The sequence below is a fragment of the Mustela lutreola genome, chromosome 9, assembly GCF_030435805.1.
Source record: "Mustela lutreola isolate mMusLut2 chromosome 9, mMusLut2.pri, whole genome shotgun sequence".
Taxonomy (NCBI): domain Eukaryota; kingdom Metazoa; phylum Chordata; class Mammalia; order Carnivora; family Mustelidae; genus Mustela; species Mustela lutreola.
In genome coordinates, this window is record NC_081298.1 from 88,076,398 (window position 1) to 88,093,626 (window position 17,229).

At 46.1% G+C, this 17,229-nt stretch overlaps 1 protein-coding gene and 1 long non-coding RNA gene across 3 annotated transcripts in view; one reads left to right on the plus strand and one right to left on the minus strand.

Moving 5' to 3' along the window:
* Positions 1 to 9,537, minus strand: LOC131840209 (uncharacterized). 2 transcript variants are annotated; one of them, XR_009357271.1, is made up of 4 exons: positions 9,404 to 9,493; positions 8,230 to 8,346; positions 1,110 to 1,242; positions 1 to 811 (listed from the first exon to the last, which is right to left on the minus strand). It is a non-coding gene; the product is annotated as an uncharacterized LOC131840209 (long non-coding RNA). The 2 variants fall into 2 exon arrangements; XR_009357270.1 differs by lacking the exon at positions 8,230 to 8,346 and having other exon boundaries at positions 3 to 811; positions 9,404 to 9,537.
* The window catches only part of SLC1A4 (solute carrier family 1 member 4), a 25,530-nt gene continuing 17,132 nt past the window's right edge, over positions 8,832 to 17,229 (plus strand). The window contains exon 1 of the mRNA XM_059187831.1: positions 8,832 to 9,708. Within this exon, the coding sequence (XP_059043814.1) occupies positions 9,182 to 9,708 (527 nt within the window). The 5' untranslated portion in view covers positions 8,832 to 9,181. The remainder of the gene's footprint in view (positions 9,709 to 17,229) is intronic.

A 17,229-nucleotide genomic window follows, 5' to 3' on the forward strand; every position in this document is an offset into this window, starting at 1 on the left:
AGGCATGCAGAGAGAGAGGAGGAAGCAGGCTCCCCACTGAGCAGAGATTCCGATGTGGGGCTCAATCCCAGGATCCTGGAATCACGACCTGAGCTGAAGGCAGAGGCTTTAACCCACTGAGCCACCCAGGCGCCCCCTAAAATAATATATGTTTTTATTGTGAGTAAATACCTGGGAATGATCACACAGGGAATATAATGAAATAATCCAATGTTTGCAGGTTGCACATGGTGGCCACCATAGCTGAGGCTGAATTTCCCTTAGACTGCATGGCAGACTCGTCTACCCAACTTTCCTTCTCTCCTTCCTTCATCTGGGTCAGACTTGCGTTGTCTTCTGACAGCTGTCCTGGGGCGCAGTTCCCTCCACACTTTTTTTCTCTCACATTGCTACTCCTGCATAAAATCCTTGTATGTTTTCTTCCATCTCAGCATCTGCTGCTTAGTGGATTTGGACTAACACTGTAACAAAGAACCACAAAATTTTCATGGCACACAACAGTGGTTTTTATTGCTCGTATTTCTCGGAGTGGTGGTAGGGAGCGGCTAGACAGCTCAACTGACTGGCTGGTTCCACTTCCACGTTTGGGGTAGTCTGGCTGGTAGTTGATCGAGGATGAACTCTGCTATGATGACTGAGGACTCAGCTGTGCTCCGTGTGTCTCTCTTCCTCCCAGGCATGTTCTGATGACAATGGCACAAGAGAAAAGCCTAATGTGTAAGCCTATTTCAAACTTCTGCTTGCCTTGGGTCAGGTATACCCATTGGCTAAAGAAAATCATATGGTTGAGTCCAGACTGAGTTGGAGGACCCTGAAAAGTAACATAACAAAAAGTCAGATTACAGGGAGAGATGAAGAATGAGGCTATTTTCAGAATCTACCACAATGTCTGTGCCTTTTCCCAATTGGTGAAGCACCAGTGCTGTGACTGCCCAAAACAAAGATTAGATCAGCTACAGATAGCAAGTAATCTATATTTTCTTTGTATATTACAATGATCGGTTGGATTTTCAAAACCCTTCCACACAAAAATAGAGAAGTTTGGGCATGATTGTTTTAAAAATAAACTTGAATGAATTCAAAGTTATCCATATGATAACATCACTTACTTGCAGGCCAACATTCTTTCTTAAGTAGGAGGAAAATCTGCTGTGGTTCAGGTCAGTAGCCAGGAAGTACATCTAAGCCTAGGTTCACTATAGTTGTGGACACTGAGTATAAGCGTCATTGGTCATGTGTATCCTATAAGAAAATGCATGGAGAACCTCAGTTGTAGCCCACAGTGACCTCTCTCTCACTGTTCAAGCTTCTGTAACTCATACTTCCTGGTAATATTACCCAAATCTCCTGTACAACAAAATCAAGAATGGAGCCTTCTTACCCCACGCACCACCACCCCTTGCCATCATTTATTCTCTCTTGTAAAAATAATTAATGTTTTAAATTTTGAAAATTTTTTAGCCTGAAGAAAATCTCAAGAACAAAACAGTTATCATCCATATACTTCTCCCCTAGCTTGAACAGCCAGTAACATCTTGCCTCCTCCATCACATTGGTCTCTGTATAGGTACAAACATTTCCCCTTTGCCAAGCCACCCAAGAGTGGCGTGCAGACACCATGACACTATCCCTAAATACTTCTCGGCACTATCCTAAGAATGGGGACATTGTCCTATTATCCAGAACACTACTGTCACATCTAAGAAACTCAACATTAGGTTTAACATACATGAACTTTCCCTAATGGTCTCAAAATGTGATTTTGCTTTTCTTTTAATTCAGATTCCATTGGATTGGGTTGTTATATCTGGTTAATTTGTTAACTGGAAACATAAATAATATATGACCAAGTCCTACCCTAGAGCTACAAAAATAAAATTTCCAGGACTTAAGCCCCTGGAATCTATTCTTTCTAAACTCTTTCTAGATGACTCTAATGAGAGTGAAGTTTGATGACCACTGAGTTCTACTTGTAAGGTTAATTATCTTTTCACAAGTCTGCCACTCTTTCCCAAACAGACCTCAGAGAATTCTAGGGCCAGGTTTAAATTAAATTAAACTAAATTTTGGGGGGAACCATAACCCATTCTGATTGATGTTCATTTCTCTTCTACCCTATCCAACATCCCTCTCCTCTAATTCCACCTGCTTCTTCTCTTCGCATTGTCCGGGTGGTATGGTTTATGATTTTTTACTTTACCATGATGTGAAATTGATGTGCATTCAGTAGAAACAGTACTTTGAATTTTAAATTTGGGTATTTTTCCCAGGCTAGTGATATGCAGTAAGATCCTCTCTCATGATGCTGGGCAGTGGCAGCCCCGGCTCCCAGTCAACCACACAGTCAGCAGGGTTGATGACTGATACACTTACAACCAATCTGCACCCACACAATCATTCCAATTTTTTTCACCAGTACAATATTCAATAATGACAATGGATATTCAATGCTTTATTATAAAATAGGCTTTGTGTTAGAGGATTGTGCCCAGCTGTAGGTTAATGCAAATGTTCTGAGTGCACTTAGGGTAGGCTAAGCTAAGCTCTGATGGGCCATAGTTTAGATATATTAAATGCATTTTCAACTTATGATATTTTCAATTTGGGGACATAACCCTATAAGCTGAGGAAGACCCTCCTCAGGAAGAAGGACTTAATCGATAGGCTTCGGACACCTAACCCTAGACCTTTTCTTTAATTCTAAACTCTGTTAACTCAGTGCCCTTGTATATACTTTTTGATTGAAACACGGGGTAGGGTAATGAAGGGGAGGAGGATTTGCTTGTTGAAATGCAGGTTCCTAGGCCATCCTCCAAGCTCAGGGATATGCACTTTGATCAGCTCCCCAAGTAATCCATACTCCTTTTTTTTGTATTTCACTCAATGGACCTTGCAGAATGATTTATGCTCATTAAGCAACTCAGTAAGAATCTAATTGTGTCAATGAATCAAAGCCCTCCCTGTAGAACCCTTGTCCACAAAACACAGACACCAGACTAACCTATATTCCCATCTTTTTTTTTTTTTTAAGATTTTATTTATTTATTTGACAAAGAGAGATCACAAGTAGGCAGAGAGGCAGGCAGAGAGAGAGAGAGGAGGAAACAGGCTCCCTGCTGAGCAGAGAGCCCGATGCAGAACTCGATCCCAGGACCCTGAGATCATGACCTGAGCCAAAGGCAGCGGCTTAACCCACTGAGCCACCCAGGCGCCCCTATATTCCCATCTTGTACGCATTTCTTCTGATGCTCCGGTTCACTGTTCTCTCTAAAAAGCACATGTCAGCTAACATAGCTTTAGCTACTCTCTAAAACCAAAGAAACAGACTTATTTCTGTTTCATTCTGCCTTTTACTCCCACTCTGACCAAATTCCCTTTTAGTGTTGACTCACAGTGTTTATCTGAGTCTGCACCTGACCTTTTGATTCTAGGGGCATCTTCATGGCCCCCTTTTCCCTTTTCCTTCTTTTTGGTGGCTAGAGATGATACTAAGGGGAAGCTTGAGAAAGGATCACCAATTACAAAGTCACCAGTGCTTTGACGCCACAATGCCTCTGCTCATGAAGTTGTCCACCATACAAGAAAAATACCTTATTTATTATTTTGGATTTTCACCTCACTTGCTTTGTTTGCCAAGTAATCTGATCTATGTGAAAGGCAAATAATCTTTTTTAAAAATCACACTGTATCTTCTACAAAGCTGTGTTTTGCTGACACACAAAGAATGAGACTGAAGTTTAACTTTTTAAGTATAGTTGTTATAATTGTTAAACTATCTGGTATCTCTCAGTAAAGGTAAAGACGTATTCTGGAATCCAAATTGGCCTGTGTGGGATACCATTTTCCCTTTTTAGTCCATTCATGGCAGAAGATAATTCCTACTATGTGATTCTAGTGATGCCATTATCATTCTAGTGAAATAATGAGGAAAATACTGAACTGGCATCAGATGTGAAAACAGAACTGATAATATCTCTCGACTAGCAGAAGCCTTCAAGTGTGTACAATACCAAGTATTGGCCAATACATAAGTATATTAGGAGTGATAAACAGTCACTGTTGACAATGTAGGAAAAACACCATATCTATGACTTCTTATATTAAAAAAAATCCACTAAAAAAGCATCGCTTTAGTGAGGGAAATGAATTCTTCTTCATGACAGGTGATGCAGCCATGGCTTTACGAACATGACTAAATGATCCCAAAGGGACTTTCTAACAGAGTCGTCCAAAGAGACCTCAGAGCGAGGGCACTTCTAGAAGCAGCTGACGTATGTGTGTGGATCTAGAATGCATGCATGTTTAAGCTTTATGTGGATCAAAGATGGCAGCAAATTCTTTGCTATTCCCTTTTTTAGAGGGGGAGTCTAATTCTCCTCCTTTGAGTCAGGGCTGGTCTTAGTGACTTGCTTGACCACCACAAGGTGGTCAATGGAGGGAAGGAGGAAAGTCAACCACTCTAAGAAGTTTGACTACACTCAGATCAATCACCATGCTGTGAGGAAGCCCACACTAGCCACACTAAGAGACAGACAGACAAACAGAAGAGAGAGAGAGATGCCCTCCCAGCCCCAGCTATTCCAGCCACACTAGCCCAGGCACCTGTGGTGGGAATGAAGAGCCTTCTTAGACATTCCAGCCTTGGCACACGTAATGTGGAAAGGCACCGAGGATCCCAGCAGCTCTCCAGGCATGTGGCTTGGGTCGAGCTGGAGCAGTCACGTCCAGTCATGAAGCTTCCCCTGCTAAGGCTCCCATCTGAATTTCTGGCCTACAGATTCATGAGCATCAGAAAATGGCTGTACCTTTATGCTGCTATGTTTTGGAGTGGTTTGTTCTATAAAAACATAATTGGAACAGATGTCGAAGGGAGGATTTATATGACTCAGCTATTGCCACAATGAGACAGCATAACACATGACTCCAAAACTCAGTAAGTTTCAACAACAGCATTTTATTTTTCTTACTTAGGGGTCCGTGGGCTGCCTGGGATGTCTTTAGGCAGCAAGGTGGTTGGATTTGCAGGGGAAGGCTGGATTCAAACATGTTTCTCACCTTTGTCCTAATGCCAAGCTAAAGAGGCAACATCTACCTGGGACGTGCCGACTCGCACATCAGCAGGAGTCTAAGTGCAACTCCACAAAACATATCGATGCCTTTGCTTGTTTTATGTCCACTTATTTCATTGGCCAAGTAGGTCATATGGTCAAGCTCAAAATCAAAAGGGTGAGTAAATATACTCCCATCCAAGTGGGAGAAACAAGAGAGGAAATACTTACCGAGCAGTCCTCCAGCCTATTGAGAGTTTCAAGCACCAAATGATGGTGGTGGTGGTGATGGCGAGTGGTATCAGACTGCACCACTTGCAAGGTATTTTGTAATGTGGTACTTACACATCTAAAATCCAGAGAAAACACATGTAAGTGTTGTAGGGATCGTGTCTAAATATAAGAATCAATGATTTTTTTGTACTAAATACTGACAGGGAGGAGACATGTAAAGTTATGAAAAGACGAAAGAAATGTAATGGAAGCGCAGAAGGGGAGGAATTAAGGGAAAAAAAGGGAAAGAAAAAGAAAGCAGAAAGTTAAACCCTTTAGCAACTGTTGGGGAGGCTAGGAGCTGATAACCTGTTTCTTGGTTTGCCTCCCGTGGAGGCAGAGCAGCTCCAGGGCAGCCATTCCCCAAAAGAAGCCAGACACCAGCTCCTACTTAAAGGGAGGGGTTTCTAGTTCAAACATGAGGCACGGCATAAGGTACTCCCCACACTGCTCTCCCACTGGGCACCACACTTATGTCCAGGGAAAGTGCCAGCAAGGCAGGGCGTTCCTTAAGGCAGGGCTTTCCTCACTCCCAATGGAGGGTTAACTGTTAACACAGCTCTGGGGTGCACAAAAGTGTGGGCAGCACAGTGGGAGCAAGGGGGCTGCAGAAAGGCTTTGGGAGAGAAGTGAACAGGGGCTATGTGCAGAGGCGAGAAAAATGTAGAAGCAGCACACAGCCCTGTGTTTGTAGCATGCCTACAAGGTACAAGCTTGGCAGAGAGAGACAATGTCAGATCCTGGTAGGTCTTCAATGCCAGGATGAAGAGCACATTCTTAATTTAGTGGGAGCCACTGAAAGCTTTTGAACAAGAAGTGGAATGGAGGAGTTGCCCTAGAATCCATCCCTTCCTGCTTCTTTAGTAACCGAAGCACCAGTCTTTTAAAAAATTTTTAAAAATTAATTTATTTATTGAAGTACAGTAGACACACAGTGTCACATTAGTTTCAAGTGTACAACATAGTGATTCAAGTCTATATGTCAAGCTGTGCTCACCCCAAGTATAGCTGCCATCTGTCACCATACAATGCTATTACAATAATATTAACTATATTCTCTACACTGTCCCTTTTATTCCCACAACTTACTCATCAGAAGCATCAATTTTTAACTGGGAATATGCCTGTGCAAAATAAAGACGACATTTCTTAACTTTTCTTGCAGCTAGGTAAAGTCATGTTGTAAATTCTGGTTAATGAAATACAAAGCACATAGCATGAACAACTTCTAGGAAATGTTCTTAAAGGGAGAAGACATTGCTCCTTCTTTTTTTCCTACTGGAAAAGTGGAACTTAATCCTAACATGTATATTATTCATTAGGAAGACTGGCCTGGGGCAAGGCAAAATATAGGATGGCTGGAACAAGGAGAGCATTGGAGATGGGAAGACTAATTAGGAGAACATTTTGGCAGCTGAGATAACAAGTGAGGAAATAAGACCTGAGCCAGGGTGGTAGCAGTGGGAATGGATGGGAGGCATAGATATGATAAATATTGCGAAAGGACTGTCTGTGGGACTTGCCAATTGATCAGATGAGAAGAGACACTAGAGAAGGAAGAACCAAAGGTCACCTGAAGCTTCATACAGTAATGACTAGGTGGTCAGTAATGCTAGTAACAGAAATAGGGGGTCCAGAATGATGAGCAGCCTTGAGGAATGCCACCATGAGTTTGGTTTTGGACATGTTGTGTTGGTATGCCTGCAGGATATTCAGGTGGATATATAAAGCAGGTAAAATTCATTTCCAGAACATGATCTGAGAGTCCTTTGGGTAAAAGTGGTCATCAAGGGACACCTGGGTGGCTTAGTTGGTTAAGCAGCTGCCTTTGGCTCAGGTCATGATCCCAGCGTCCTGGGATCGAGTCCCACATCGGGCTCCTTGCTCGGCAGGGAGCCTGCTTCTCCCTCTGCCTCTGCCTGCCACTCTGTCTGCCTGTGCTCGCTCGTGCTCCCTCTCTCTCTCTGATAAATAAATAAAATCTTAAAAAAAAAAAAAAAGTGGTCATCAAAACAAAGGGAGGGGCTGGTTGGCAAAAATAGAGAGTGTATTGTAGAAAATCCTTTCTTCAGTGCACACAGAGAAATAAACTGTGTTCTGAAAACATAAAAATATGTTCACATGCTCCCCTCCCTCCATCAAAAACAAACAACAAAAAACCCCCTGCAAACTCCAGCCAGTGGCTGGCTGGCTGGCTGGCTTCAAGCAAGGAAATCCTCCCTGATCTCAAAATTTGGACAGCTCCTTAAAGCTCCTTAGGAAGGCATTTTGATTTGCAAGAATATCTGTCATGACATGTTCTAAGATGACTCCTTTTCAGCAAGAGATCTAGAATAATTGCCTTCCTCCTTAACTCAGTTTAGCCATATGTAATACAGAAGACTTCTTTTTCACAGAAGCCTTAAAAGACCAATTCCTTTCAAGCGCAGCATGAGAAAATATGAAAAAACTAATACATGTGACAGAGGTAGTAAACGACTCTGCAGAGGTCTCTCATATATCTGCCATGACCGGAGCAGATACTACATAAAAGTTGAAATAAAAAGGAAATGAATCGAATGTTAACATTAAGAAACCATCTTTGCACGCTGGCTAACCACTGTATGTACAGTTTTCCCGCCACGGCTGGGGGCCGGGAGATGGAAGAGGTTAAAATCCTGTGGCTTGTCTACTACCCAGTAGAAATGCAACTGGATGTGGTGGTGAGAGAGCCGTTGATTCTGTAGGAGTTTTGCGTCTTCGGTCTACATACAGCCCAGACACACAGCCCGCACACAGCTGTGGGGCAACCGAAGGCCAAAGGCCTAGCGGGGAGGCTTTAAGCCCCTCTGTCTAGGAGAGCACGAGCGCGCGCAGTGGTGAGCCCGGGAGCTGGGTTTGGTGCCACCCGGGACCCCGTTTCACTTACAGCTGAGGCTTTGTCAGAGCCCTTATCGTTTTTCTAATTCATCCATCCATCATCCATCTTCCGTCTCAGGGCCAGGCCCGCGCTGGGCACCCCGGCGTGCTTTCTCGTACAGGACTCCTGGAGGAGAGGTTTTAGGCTGGAGGAGGACACGACCGGAGGACCGTCCGGGGTGGGGGCCTAGCCGCACGCGGCCCTTTAGCAAGAGAATCCGGTGCGTTCTTTGACAGACCGCGGGGGCGGAGACACCCACCCAGGAGGGAACCCTTCCCCTCCCCCAATCCTCAGGACCAAGAACGTAGCTGGGTTCCACATTCTCCCGGGCCTTCTGACTCCGAGGGCCCAGATCCTGGCCAGCCCGAGAGGCCCTGGCAGGTGCCAACGAGCCCGGGCCGTCCCTCAGGCCGTGCCCAGCCGCGGTCACCCGGAGCCCGCCCCAGTTAGCTGGACAGGGAGGTGGCTACGGGCGCCGGGATTGGCCGGCCCCCCAGCTGCCCCGGCAGCGCCCCTAACCCTGCCGCCCCTCCCCCCGCGCCCGCAGCCTGGGCGAGGGGCGCGCGGCGGCGGTTCCCGGCGCTGATTGGCCGAAGCCGCGGGGGGCGGGGCGCCGGGTGTGAAGGGGGCAGGCTTGGGCTGCTCCCGGCTCCCTCCCCTCTTCCCATTTGCGTCCTCTCTCGCGGCTCCCGCGTTGCATCATCTCCAGCTCGCGGCTGCTGTGGGAAGGTTGGGCGCGGCGCGAACCACTCAGGCCGGGGCTCCAGCCTGCTTTCTCTCCCCTGCCTCTCCTGGCCCTTTCCCCACCTGCTTCTGCACCCGCGCCGGGAGCTCCCCGCGGGCCGGCTTAACCCGCGAGGTACAGCCGGCGGACGCACTGCCAGATCCGTTCATTGAGATTCCCAGCTTATCCCCGAGCCAAGTCCCCCGCCTCCTTCAGCTTGGGGCCGCGGGCAGCGCCATGGAGAAGAGTAGCGAAACCAACGGCTACCTGGACGGCTCCCAGGCGGGGCCTGCAGCAGGGCCTGGCGCGCCGGGATCCGCGGCAGGACGCGCGCGGCGCTGCGCGGGCTTCCTACAGCGGCACGCGCTGGTGCTGCTCACGGTGTCGGGAGTGGTGGCGGGCGCCGGACTGGGCGCAGCGCTGCGCGGGCTTGGCCTCACCCGCACGCAAGTCGCCTACCTGTCCTTCCCCGGCGAGATGCTGCTCCGCATGCTGCGCATGATCATCCTGCCGCTGGTTGTCTGCAGCCTGGTGTCGGGCGCCGCCTCCCTCGACGCCAGCTCTCTCGGGCGCCTGGGCGGCATCGCCATCGCCTACTTCGGCCTCACCACGCTTGGCGCCTCGGCGCTCGCCGTCGCTTTGGCGTTCATCATCAAGCCCGGCTCTGGCGCACAGACCCTCCAGTCCAGCGACCTGGGGCTGGAGGAGTCGGGGTCCCCTCCGGTCCCCAAAGAGACAGTGGACTCTTTCCTCGACCTGGCCAGGTAACGCCCCTCCCCAACCCCCACCTCGCCAAGTGCACAGTGTGCTCTCTAATGCACTCCAGTGCGCGCGGGCACGCACGCGCATACACACACACACACACACACAGACGCACACACCACCCTCATAAATTGCTAAGAGTTCATTATTAATGTGCTGCGGGTGATGAACCAGCCTACCGTTAGGTGGAGTGTGTGTTAGGGAAACGACAGTGTCTCACCTATGCTGTGCTCCTTATACCATCTGGCTGCCCTTACCAGTAAAAACGTCCCAACCACACCCCAATAGCTTCACCCTGTTTTTTTCCCCACGATGCCTGAAAGCTTCTGGGAGCATTAGTTAGATTTTGCCTGTATCATCCTCAGCTGTAATCTCTGGCCTTCCCTGTTTCAGCCCTTTGGCTGAGAGGAAGGTGGCAATTTTTGAAGATTTGTCAGTGGACCCAAGGATAAGGAGGCTGGGGTTAGTGGTATGAGGCCCACTGCCCAGAAACATGGCTCTCTCAGGGGTTGGGACAGGTTGCTGTCCAACCCATAGTCAGGACCATTGTAGAATACTGTGAGTTTCAAGGAGCTTTATTTTTGGAAGGGTGAGTTCTAGAGGGGAAGGAGTTTGCTTGCTTTTTGTGACTCCTAGAAGTTGCATTTTATCCCTTGAGATGCAGTGTTGTTTCTGGATTTTCCGAAGCCTCAGCCTCTCTCGGTTTCTCCATTAGCCCAGAGTTCACAGATGGGAAAATTGCAGACTGGAGGAATTTACCATCCTGGCCAAGTTCAGCTGAGTGAGGAGCTCAGTTGGCTCCTTCTCCAGGTTTCCGAAAATTCTGGATTCGGAGCCTTGGAGGTATGTTTTGTCTGGAGTCACTGAAGCAGAGTTCCTCATGGCTAAGGCTGTGAAAAACAGCAAACCCTGGGCAAAGTTACTTGGCTTCCTGCTATTTCCTTTTCTCCCTCTGGAAAATGTGATCACTGTCTGCCACTTGAGAGTGTGTTCATTTGAAACTACAACAACAACAATAAAAAGTCCAAGGCTTTTGTATTAAACACACACACACACACACACACACACACACACATACCCTCCATTGAGGGGGATCAAAAAGTTCTTACCAAAAAGGCAGATGGAGGTGGCTATTAGGACTTTTATATGATCACAGTCTTTGGTATCTAGCAGCTTGATATTTGGAGTCTTTCGAAACCCTTATAGTTTGGGGGGCTTTTAGGTGGGTGCTGAAAACAAAGTCTACTAAGGTTGAGAAAGCCTTTGGCTTATTACATTCACTTATTAGTCAGCTTTCTCCAGGAGGAAAGGTGGTTATGGGGTTAAAAGATTCTTTTTTGCAGGGGTCAGTGGCCCTGGAAAGGAAGTATGGATGCCCAGCTCTGATCTGCTGGTGGTACCCCAGAGAGAAGCTCAGTAGCATTCTTTTATCTCCAAAAGAGGGACAGTAAATAGGGTGAGGGGTTATTTTATTACCACCTGTCTCAGGAAGGACATCTTAGTTCCTGATTGTGGTTTTCTAGGTTTAGAACCAAGCCCTACGGCTATTGCTTCTGAAGTATATGGTAAGTTGGCTGTGTAGGTTAATTGCTTCTGAAGTATATGGTAAGTTGGCTCTGTAGGTTAAGCATCTGCCTTTGGCTCTAGTCATGATCCCAGAGTCCTGGGATCCGTCCGCATCGGGCTCCCTGCTCAGTGGAGAGCCTGCTTCTCCCTTTCCCACTCTCCCTGCTTGTGCTCACTCTCTCTGTCAAATAAATGGATGGGGTCTTTAAAAAAAAAAAAAAGAAGAAGAAGAAGAAGTGAATGGTAACCCAGCATCATGGCTTAGTGGTCTGTCTGGGTGCAGACTTTTCAGTGACTTGGGCTGCAGGTGCTGGAAAGGACTAAGAGAACCTTTGTTGTGGCTTATTGGGAATAGGCAGCCTTTCATAAGACTTCTTACAACCAGCCTCTAGCAGCTCACGGATAAAGGTAGGGCAGGTGGTATGATCCTATTTTACAACTGAGGAAACTGAGAGAGATTAAGTGATTTGCTTAGGGTCACAGAGTGGTTTATCAAAAGAGGGATTAGCGAAAATATGGGTCTTGTGCCCCAGCATTCAGGGCTCTGTTTCTCCCACTCTTCCCTCCCCCAAGTCAGTTTGCTATAGTAATGGTGTCATGGTGCTGATTTAGTCCAAATATCTCAGGAATGTTTGCTCTGGGCCAAAAGGGCATCAGGTAAGAATGTGATTTGGGTCAGGGCAGATGCCCACTTGCTCTAAACAGAGGACCTGAGCCCCGGCAGTGAAGGAAGGCCTGTGTACTGCTGCTCTGATTAGCCTTCACCTTGAGCAGCTGGTGAGAGGGAACTGAGTTTTGAGCCATAACCTCAGTGCTTCCTGGGTCCCTGAGTCAAAGTTTTAAATTTGCTTCATTCAAAGAAACCCCGCAGATGCTGATTTTGTGGGACTCTGGGCATGTTCCTTGGCAAAGGCAGGGCACAGTCCTTTCTGCCTGTGGCCACTGAATGAAGTGAGCCGGCTGGCAACCACCTCAGTTATCCTGCAGTCCGTCACTGGGTAACTGCCCAGAACTCAAACAGGCAGAAGGAGTGGGAGAAGTCTCTGACTTCTCATCAGAGAGACTCTGATGACCAGGCTTTGCTGGTAGGGGTGCTCCTCAGAGTCTCTCTGCTACGATTTCTAATTTTTCTCAAGATGGAACTACAAGTCAGAAAGGAATGAAGTTCATAGACATTCTTTATAACTTTTAGACAATTTTCAGAATGCCATTGCTGAGTAGTTTGATTTCCCAACACACAATGAATTTAGAAATAACAAAGGCCACAGAGTGTCTGTGAGGCACAGGTGCTAGAAGCAGGCCCTCTGAGAACTGAGAAGGGGTGATGGAGAGCAACTGGCAGGTGGGAAAGTCCCAGTTTCCTCCTGAGCAGCCCAGAGCTTTATGCCTGGGGACCCAGAACAGCAAAGGACTCTCAGAACTGGGTGGGACCCAAGTGCTCAAGCTGTGACTGTTCATCCAAAATGAAACAGATGCAACACCAAAGAGACCGGGAAACAGGTTATGAAGAACTCATTATGGAACTTCTTGGTCCCTAACAAGGCTTACTGATTGTGATTCCTAGAGCATGTCCCTAACCCCTGTGTCTTAGCTTCCTCATCTCTGTAACCGGCATCCTCAAAGTATCTACCTTGGAAGTTTCCTCTGAGGGTTACCTGAGTTAACATTTGTAAAGCTGTTAGACCAGGGCTGGCCCACTCTGCTTGCTCTGGTTATATGCGGAGTGGTATTACAGAGCTATCAGGATGTTGTCTTTGTTTCACATGAACTTATGGGGATGGCCCTCTTTTCATAGTCGGAAAGAAAAGAGAATGAATGTTGTGGGGAGGGAATATTTGGGGGCGCTCAGGATGACTTGAAGCTTATGTTTTTAGGTATTTTGGGAACTACATGGAGCTTGGAGAAAAAGAAGTGAACAGTTACTATGTTTTGAACTAAGAGAATCAACATTGGGGGGGCACCTGGGGGACTCAGTAGGTTAAGCATTTGCCTTCGGCTCAGGTCATGATCTCAGGGTCCCGGGATCGAGCCCTGCGCCCTGCATCAAGCTCTCCTCTCTGCTCGGCAGGGAGTCTGCTTTTCTCCTTCTCATTCTCCCTCTATGTTCTCTCTCAAATAAATAAATAAAAATCTTAAAAAAAAAAAAAAAGAGGGGCGCCTGGGTGGCTCAATGGGTTAAGCCTCTGCCTTCGGCTCACGTCATGATCCCAGGGTCCTGGAATTGAGCCTCGCATCCAGCTCTCTGCTCAGTGGGGAGTCTTCTTCCCTTCCTCTCTCTCTGCCTGCTTGTGATCTCTCTCTGTCAAAAAAATAAATAAAAATATAAAAAAAAAAAAGAATCAACACGTGGGACATTTGGAAAATGTACAAAAGTCAAAACTGAACCTAGAAGAGCCTTCCATTCTAAAAGGGAGCAGAAATCCTCATGTATCCTCTCTGACATTGCAGTTTCTGCATTCCCCCCGACCATCCCCCCCACCCCCCACCCCGGCCCCTGTATTACATATTTGTGGTCTCTAAAGTTGACCAGTCGACCTCAATTTTCTTCAGCTATAAGTGGAAAGAACTGGCTTCTAACATTCCCTTGGGTATTAAAATTTGTAGTTTTCAGTTGGAAAACCAGAGGCTTATCTGCAAAGGTGGCAGGTAGGGACAGCTCCTGGGCCCAGAGCTCTGTCTGCATTGGCATCTGGAAGAATGGCCCAAGGCCACTGTCTTTTTTTTTTTTTTTTTAATTAACATATAATGTATTATTTGCTTCTTGGGTACAGGTCTGTGATTCATCAGTGTTACACAATTCACAGCACTAACCATAGCACATCCCCTCCCCAAAGTCCATAACCCAGCCACCTCATCTCTCCCCCTCGACCCCCCAGCAACCCTCAGTTTGTTTATTGAAATTAAGAGACTCTAATGGTTTGTCTCCCTCCCAGAGGCCACTGTCTTTTGCAAAAGTGTAGCAGGGCACAGCCTTGTGCCTGGTAGACACAAGAGAGATTTTGCCCGTTGCCCAGTTTTCTAGGCTTTATTGTTTAATTCTTGTGCTCATTTTTTCAACACTGAACAGTGCTCTGAGCCTTTCCCTTCACAGAGGGAGGCGTGAGGGACTGACTTTCCTGGTCAAGGACTGGTGTGAATATGATGCCTCTCAACTTGCAAAGAACACATTTCTTTAATAGCTTCAAAGAAACCTATCAGAGACTGAGCTCTAATCTTAGCCCCTAGGTTGTAGTCAAGAGAGTGAATAGTGAATAATTTCTTTTAACTGTTGGCCATGGGAGGCTGTTTGGCCTATGCCTATGTCTCTCTTCTATAGGCAAGAGGAAGATTCTTAGCAAATCTAACACGGATCCAAATTAATGGAGATTTCTCAGCCTAATTAGTCACCAAAGGGAAAAAGTGGCAGCGTGTTATTTTAAAAAAATAATAAAAGGTTTTACCTTGACACCTTTCCTTCCACCACCCAGGAGACTACCTGAATAGTTCTGAGACTGAAAAGAGCAGACACCCAGTGAGGGGGCGTGCCGTGCGGGCATTGGGGGTGGGTGTGTGATTAAAAGCAGACTTTGGGATCAATTACCTGATTTTGAATCCAGCTCTATCACTTACCAGCTGTATGGACAAGTCTTTAAGCCTCTCTTTTCCTCAATTTTCTTATCTGTAAAATGAGACTAATAATAGTATCTACTACCTGCATTTGTTACAAAGATTAAGTGAATTAATACTGGAGTGTCTTGCTGATACTGTCAAGTGTTCCTGCCCCTCAGGGATAGCCCCAGTCCACTTGTTAAAAGAATTAAAACTGTTTTCAATCTTACTTCCCGAAAAGGCCCCCACGCCAGGGGCCTGGCATTAACCTTTCCAGCTGGAATCTAAAACTGGAGATGGGCCTCAAAAAGAGGATAGATCACTCTCCTGCACCCCCACTGTCACCAGAGTGTGAGCCCACTACCCCCAGCCCTTCCTCTGCTCCCAGCCTCGTGGGGGGTACCGAGATCTGAAGGGGCATGTTCTTGTTAACCGACTCTGTAACAATAAACACTAAGGATAATAAATGTTTAGCAGGTGTACATACCGTGCTATATCCTGTTCTGAACAGTCTTTGAAATTTTCATAAATTCAGTAAAGAATTTTTGAACTTAAATAAAAGGAAATATTTCTGGAACAAAAAAATATACCTAAGCAACAGTAAATTGTTTTCCATTCTTCTCCTATAGGACAGGGAAATGCATACCACCCTTGACAAATAGGATCAGAAGAGCAAACAGTACCAGATGTATAAAGAAGGAACATTTTTGAAGTTTTTCATTGTGTGAGCTGCGTGCACATTCACCACCACTAACAGGAGTTCAGCCTCCTCTCCTACCAGGATTTCGGTTTAAGTAATGTACCCAAAGGTTCTTCTAGCACTGGAAAGGCTTGTCCATTCATTCTTTCCTAATTTGGTCTGACGTGGACTCTGGATTTAGTGTGGACTTGATATTTTTGCAGATGTTTTTGACTTAGACCTACTCTAAGAAATGTACTTTAAATTTATGGCTTCAGTACACATCTACCCCCTCCCTAGCCTTCCCCCATACGCAACATGAAGCAAGTGCCAAAACAGCATTTTAAATGTGATACATGCAGGTTTTTTCAATTCTGTCTAATGTATTACATATTTCATAAAATAATGGTAACTAGTAAATTGCTTTCACAGCCCACTAATGTTAGAGAAACTGGTCCAGTGTAGATCTGGTATTATGTAACTTAGGAAAATTTCTAGGGATCCAATAAGAAAAATGAAATATTTGAGAATTTGAGTAAGTTGAAGAGCTCAGCGATTTGAAGCCCTCTGAAATCGGGTACTGTGTAAATGTGAAGCATGGAAAGACCATTTGGTCCTTACACCCAGACTCTGGATCGCAAAACTCTAGATCTGCACTGTCCAGTAGGATAGACACAGCCACAAGTGTTTACATTTAACTCGTTTACATGTAAATAAAATAAAACAATTCAGATCCTCCCCAGCACCAGCCATATTTCAAGTGTCCAACAACCAATGGCTACCATATTGGATGATGTTAGCCTAGGTATGGAGCATGAATGGGAGATGTAAGCCAGCTTAATGTCTCCAGGTTCTTGGTGTCCCCATGTGTTAAATGAGGGTGTCGATCTTGACCACCTCTAAAATCTCCTCCAGCTCAAATGTTTCTTATTTTGAAAGCACACAGAGTTAATTCTGTGAATGTGAGCCTAAAGACAGAGCTGTGAGGGGCAAACCTACCTGCATGACAAGCAGCTGATCCCTGAATGCAGGAGAGCTCGGGAGTAAGGAAGCTAGAGTTCCTTCATAGCAGTATCTGTGTTTAAGAGCCAAAGGAAAAAGGGGTAAGAAGCTTGCAGAGAGGAGATCAAAACCGGACGGCTGACACTACCCGACTATATAAGACTTACCATAAAACAACAGTAATTGGGGCACCTGGGTGGCTCAGTGGGTTAAGCCGCTGCCTTCGGCTCAGGTCTGATCTCAGGGTCCTGGGATCGAGCCCCGCATCGGGCTCTCTGCTCAGCAGGGAGCTTGCTTCCTCCTCTCTCTCTGCCTGCCTCTCTGCCTGCTTGTCATCTCCCTCTGTCAAATAAATAAATAAAATCTTTAAAAAAAAAAAAAAAACAAAAAAAACCAACAGTAATCAAGACAGTGTGGTGTTGGGGAACCAACAGTCAAATAGATCAATGGAACGGAACAGAGAGCCTCTGTAAATACAGTCAGCTGATCTTTAACAAAGAAGTAGAGGCAATACAATGGCTCGAAGATAATCTTTTCAACAAATTGGGCTGGAACAGCTGGAATCTGACTCCTAGACACAGACCTTACATCTTTCACAAAAATTGACTCAAAATGGGTCACAGACGTATATGTAAAACGCAAAACTCTAAAACTCCTGGAAGAAAACATAGAAAACCTAAATGACCTT